This window comes from Hyaena hyaena, unplaced genomic scaffold (assembly GCF_003009895.1).
Source record: "Hyaena hyaena isolate Hyena2069 unplaced genomic scaffold, ASM300989v1 scaffold_228, whole genome shotgun sequence".
NCBI lineage: Eukaryota > Metazoa > Chordata > Mammalia > Carnivora > Hyaenidae > Hyaena > Hyaena hyaena.
This window is the reverse complement of record NW_024080860.1, coordinates 2361033-2366861: the sequence shown is the minus strand read 5'-3', so window position 1 is coordinate 2366861 and position 5829 is coordinate 2361033. Positions and strand designations below refer to the sequence as shown.

Genomic DNA, 5829 nt, shown 5'->3' with positions numbered 1-5829 from the left:
GAGGAAAAGGAATCAGTCACAACAGCTAGTGAGGGAGGGAGATGAAAAGAGGTCAGCTCCAACCTTTCTACTCTGGCTTGCCAAGCTGGGCTGCTCCTCCTGCCCAAGCAAGCAGCCAGCTTGCCACCCTTGCTGGAGGGCAGTAATTTCCTACCCTTGTCTCAAGGTCAAAGTACAGATTACTACCCAAGCTACAGGTTGTGAACAATTTTTTTAGTTATATATTTATGTATTTTAAGAGAGAGAGAGAGAGAGAGCATGAGCAGGGGAGTGGCAGAGAGTGAGGGAGAGTCCCAGGCAGGTTCTGTGCTATCTGTCAATGCAGAGCCCGATGCTGGGGCTCAAAACCACTAAACTGGGAGATCGTTTCCTGAGCTGAAATCAAGAAGTCAGACATTGAACTGACTGAGCCACCCAGGTGCCCCCTCTATGTACTAACTTAAGATGAAAGAAGTTTTCACCTGAGAAGGATGCAGATAAATCACAGGACTGCCCAGGTTTTCTTCCAGGAACAAGAAAAAATTCTTCCTGAATATACTGTATAAGACAGTGGGAGGCAAGTATAGTGCATCCCAATGACACTTCTACAAGATATTCTTACCTCCTGGATTCAGCCCTGGATACAGACTGGGCAAAGCCAGTAAGCAATTGGGATTGATGTAGTCACCTTTGTAGTCACATCTGTAGTCACGATGACCACATAAGGTCCCCCTAGACTGTTCGGTCTTGGCCTCTGGTTGGACTGTTGCCATGCCCATAATGGGGTTGAGACTATTTTGGCATCTCTGTTCTAAGCCCTTAAGTATTTTTTTTAAGTTTATTTATTTGGAGAGAGAGAGAGGCAGCACAAGCCTGGGAGGGGCTAAGGGAGAGCATGGAGAATCCCAGGCTGTCAGCAGAGTCAGGCACAGGGTTCGAACTCATGAAACTTCAATATTAAATCTTTGATCTTCGCCAGAGTTCTGTGTTTGTTGAGCTGATAGGCTCCTGTTGGCCTAATGCTGGGCCTGCAGTCGGGCTCCGTGCTGGTCGGATAGGTCCTTGTTTACCCTCAGCTCCCAGCTGCAAGGACCATAAAGATGGACAGAGGATGCAGAAGGGCGCTGTGTACTAACACTGCCTTTTCACAACGGGAGATCCAGTCCCTCCCCATGAAGCCAGATGCCCTGGGCCGAGCTCAGTGTTGCCCATAATGCTGCACCAGGCATCCTGTCTTCCGCAGCCCACCCTGCAACACCTCCCCCTCCACAGAGCCACCCTCCCCAGCTCAATCCTGAGGCCCTGCTGCTCTCAGTGAAGCAGACACCTACATTCACAGAGGGAGAAAGGGCTCAGCAAAGGAAAGAGCCCTATGTCAGCCCCTGCAACAGGATTGAGTCTTGCTGGGAAGAGAATTCAGGGTTCTGGCATCCAATCTGAGGCAGCAGCTGTGGGGCGACTGGGCACCTCACTGGGTTAAGGGTTAGACTTCAGGTCAGGTCTGATCTCAAGGTTCATAGGTTCGTGTCGGACTCTGTGCTGACAGCTTGGAGCCTGTTGCCTGTTTTGCATTCTGTGTCTCCCCTTCCCTCTCTGCCTCTCATCCGCTCACATGTTTTCTCTCTCTCTCAAAATGAATGTTAATAAGAATAAAGTACTAAAGTGGCTTCATGGCATGTGAGATGGGGGCGGGTTACCCACAGAGGAGCAACGTGAGCTCTCAGCCATCCGGTTCTAGAAAGCAGTGGTGGGAGAGAAGGAGCTTTTATTGAGGCAGTACAGTCATCCTTAGGGGGAGGCCCCGGTGTCCTGGGGCTCCAGGGTGGGGGGGACTCCGGGCTGGGGGCGGATGGCCAGGCCGCGGCTACATAAAGGTGAGGTGAGTCGAGGCAGGGACCCCACAGCTTTCCTTGTGCTCCTCAAACAGCTTCTCCAGAGCCTGCATGTAGAGCGTGTGATAGTGGTCCACCTCTTCCTCGCTGGGGTGGAGGCTCTGTGGCACTGGAATGGGGCGGCCCACTGCAGGGAGAGGGGGGACACAGGTGAGGTCGGGGTGGGGGGGCCTCTGCCGTCCTGCCCCTGAGACGGGCACTCACCCACGGTGGTGATGGGCCTGGCAAAGGGCAGCAGGCCCCAGGAGTCGGCCGAGAAGAGTCCGCGGCCCCAGAAGATGCAGGGACTGTAGCCTGTGAGCTTCTTGAAGGTCATCTGGCACAGGTATTGCCAGGTGTTGGGGGCAAAAACCTTCAAATGGAAGATGTCGTTCTCTCCAAAGGAGTACACGGGTACCAGGGAGGCACTGGGCAGGGACAGGGAGAGAGAGGAGGGGTGTTCAGGCCAGCGGCTCTCGGGGCACCCAAGATGGGACTGCAGACCCCTCCCCACACCTGCCTCCACTTCCCCAGGTCTTTTCAAGCAAATGACAATGAAAGATCTGAAAGCAGGGATGCACAATTCTTGAGAAATGATTGCGTACAGGGCCTTTGTCACCAGCTGAGCCTTGAAGCACATGGCGGTTAGGGAGCCCTGACCCCCACCCCGGTGCACACAGAACACCTTGGACGACCTCTGCAAAATTTAGCTCCTAGCAGCATGTCCAGAAACAGGGGCAGTTGATTAACACATATTTGTATCTATTCTTTATACTGTATTTTTACCATACAGTGAGTAGAGAAAAGAAAGTGCTGTTAAGGGGTTCCTGCGTGGCTCAGTCAGTTAAAAATCTGACTTCGGCTCAGGTCATGATCTCATGGTGTGTGAGTTCAAGCCCTGTATCCGGCTCTCTGCTGTCAGCACAGAGCCTCCCTTGGATCCTCTGTCCCTCACCCCCATCCCTACCACCCCCTGCTCTCACTCTCTCAGAATAAACGTAAAAAATGTTCTAAAAAATCCATGTATAAGGGACCCATGCAGTTCAAACCTGTGGTGTTCAAGACTCAACTGTATACAATTCCTCATCTAGTCGTTGCAACTATAATATCGTTGCAATGTTAGGCTATGAGTCTGTTTTGCAAGTAAAGACACATGTCTGAGGTCTTGCCTTTGAAGTAGTGTCAGAAAGGGATTTGAACAAAGGGCTTCTGGGCAAAAGGTCCTGCTACCCGCGCTGTGATCCTGCCTCTTTCAGGGAAGGAAGACTGGAAGAGAAAGTGGGAATGACTCTTGAAACAGAGAACACCCGCACATGCTGACATGAGAAGGGGCGCCTGGGTGTGTAACTTCAGCTCAGGTCATGATGTTTAGACTTGTGAGATTGAGCTTTGTATCGGGCTCTGTGCTGACAGCTCAGAGCTTGGAGCCTGCTTCGAATTCTGTGTCTCCATCTCTCCTCCCCCATTCACACTCGGTCTCTGTCTCTCTCTCAAAAAGAAATAAACATTAAAAGAAAAAAGTGCTGCCATGAGGGTCCTGCAGGTGCAAGGCACAGTGCCAGCTCTGGGGACACAGAGGCCCACCCACAGGGACCTGGTCATGTAGAGGCAAAGTGTGGGCCCCCAGATGCAATGCATACCTCTGACCATCAGCAGCACCCCCGGCTGGGCACCTGCACCCCACTCACCCGTGTCTCAGTGCCAGGCGCACGAAGCCTTTGCGATTCTGCAGAACGAGGTTGTGCTCCCCTGGGATTGCATACAGGGCTTCCTGCGCGCCCCCAACCACAATGACCACAGCCTGCCCGCTCGGGGGCTGAGAGAGAACAAAGTCCAGGCTCCTCCGGTTCACAGAACACAGTCCTGCATGCATGAGGAGGTGGTGAGATATCACCATCGCCATCCACTGCTGGGCTGCCTAGCCCCTCACCCACCCTTTTTGTGTGTGCCCCATACCCCATTACATACAAACCTTTGCCCTGTGTCCCGTGCTGCCCCATGTGACCTATAGAGCCTCTCTCAGCAGAGGGGCAGGACACTTGCTCCAAAGCTACTCACTGATGCCCACTGTGAGCCCTGCCAACATTTAGGCCACGTCCCCGTGTCTGTTGGATGAGGGACAGTCTGGCTGGGACTGGGGAGGGGTGCCTCACCGTAGGACATGACATAGTCTCGATAGACTGGGAAGTGGAAGAGGGTGTGCAGTGCTGCCAACACGGCCTGAATCCCGGGGAAGTGCTTGGAGAAGTCATTCGCCTCGGTGCAGATATTACAAAAGGTTCCCACGCACATGATCCCATGTGGGTGAGCAGCCAGCACATATTTCCGGTCAGGGGGCAGCTCTGCTGTTTTCACCAGCTTAGAGACATTGATCAGGATGAGGAGAAAGCAGCATGGAAGGCAAGACATCAGATGAAAAGAGTTGCCCTCCACCCCACAGACTTCAGTGTTCAAGGTCATCCCTGAGTCAACAGCAGGTGTGGGAGCTACTGTGGGCAGAATTCTGCCCCCTCCCCCTCCTCCGTGCCCCAAGGTCTGAGTTTAGAATGCCCAGGGGTGCATAGGCAAGGTGAGGAAATGTGTGATATGGGGGAAAGGGAGGAGATAGAGAGTCTTTGTACACGGTGACCTGTCACCTTGACCGGATAGTAATCTCTTAGCTGTTTCCAAATACTCCACTTCCTCATGAACTCCAAGCGCCTTCCACCTTGGGGCAGAGAGATGGGTGGAAGATTCAGGGGCACTCAGCCACCTTTTCTGCTCCCCGGGTGCCAGTCCGAGCATGCTCACCTTGGTTGGGAGTGTCCCAGTCCAGGAAGAACCACGCGAAGTAGAGAACAGAGAGAGACCAGAGTGGCGTGAAGAGGAGGAAGAGGAGGAGAATGGAGAAGAAGGGGCCTGGATGAAGGACAAAAAAGAGAAGCATTTAGGTATTGATGCTGGGTGGTCCAGTCCAGCTGTTCCTCTCCTCCCGGCTCACAGATTGGGAGGGTGCACCCAGCCACCCCTGGCCCTCTCCTGCTCCCTTTCCAAGGGGGGGGGCTCTAGCCTTTTAGCCCCCACTCCCCGCTCTCCTTGGAGAACCCAGGCCACCAGAATTCTCACCCAGGAAGAGGACAGTGAGCACCCATTGGTAGGCGCCTATTATTTCCAGCCACTGTTTCTGCTGGGTTTCCATGGTGGAGGCGCACTGCAGGGCTGTGGGAGACTCCTGTCCAGTAGTGCTCCTCTGCCAGCAGGGGTCCTGGAGCCAGAGCACAAACCTGAAAGGTTTGGGCACCGAAGGGATGGAGGTTTTCACAGGAGAAGGGCCAGTCGTCGGAGCCTCGCAGGACCGCGGGAGTGTTGTGTGCCTGTGTGGAGTGGATTGGGAGATCTTGGATTGGGAGCGCCAGAGTCTCCAGAATGACCTTTGAACTGTCAGGTTTGATAGGTCAGGACTGGCCTCTGGGCGGAGTTGGGAGGGGGCAGGAAGTGTGTGAGGGAGGTGGGACATTGATTGTATAAAGGTGTCTCCCAAGAAGCTGTCCCCCTCCTCCCTGCCCCCGCAGACTGGGTCCCCAGAGCTGGCTGGTGGTGGCCAGAAGCTGCACTGAGGCTATGTTATCTCCAAGTCTCCGGGAGTGTGGAGAAACCCTGCAGAACATGCACGCAATGCAGCTCTGTTCCCTCATTCAATTTCCCTCCCAGCGCAGTGTGGTATCTGGGACAAGGAGGGTCAGGGAGGCTTGCCTAGGTGAGTGCAAAGTCCCAGTGGGTCAGATGCCTTGGCGTGCATTGTGCTCTTGGAGAGGCTGAGGTACCCTCTCCACCTGAGTGTGTGTCACGCATAAACTTGCACCCGAATGGGCCGTGAGCTTCAGGGCACCGGGATGGTGGGTGGGGGCGTCCCTATCTGCGGGCAGATCGGGAAGTGAGAAGGGTGGTTGCTGGGATCCTCATCCCGTCCACTTCCCGCCCACCTTCCCGATGACCCGGG

The 5829-nt window shown here is 54.3% G+C and overlaps 1 protein-coding gene across 3 annotated transcripts; it reads right to left on the bottom strand.

The window, feature by feature from the left end:
- Positions 1-265: 265 nt before the first annotated feature.
- Positions 266-5245, bottom strand: LOC120239335 (2-acylglycerol O-acyltransferase 3-like). Of its 3 annotated transcripts, none has more exons than XM_039243543.1 (7): positions 4956-5122; positions 4641-4748; positions 4487-4557; positions 4004-4208; positions 3539-3713; positions 2076-2278; positions 266-1062 (listed from the first exon to the last, which is right to left on the bottom strand). In XM_039243543.1, the coding sequence occupies exons 1-7, from the start codon at positions 5026-5028 to the stop codon at positions 1052-1054; spliced, it is 846 nt and encodes a 281-aa protein (XP_039099474.1). In that variant the 5' UTR covers positions 5029-5122; the 3' UTR covers positions 266-1051. The 3 variants fall into 3 exon arrangements, with proteins under 3 accessions (XP_039099474.1, XP_039099475.1, XP_039099473.1); XM_039243544.1 differs by lacking the exon at positions 266-1062 and adding an exon at positions 1545-1998 and having other exon boundaries at positions 4956-5245; XM_039243542.1 differs by lacking the exon at positions 266-1062 and adding an exon at positions 1545-1918.
- Between the last annotated feature and the right edge of the window lie 584 nt (positions 5246-5829).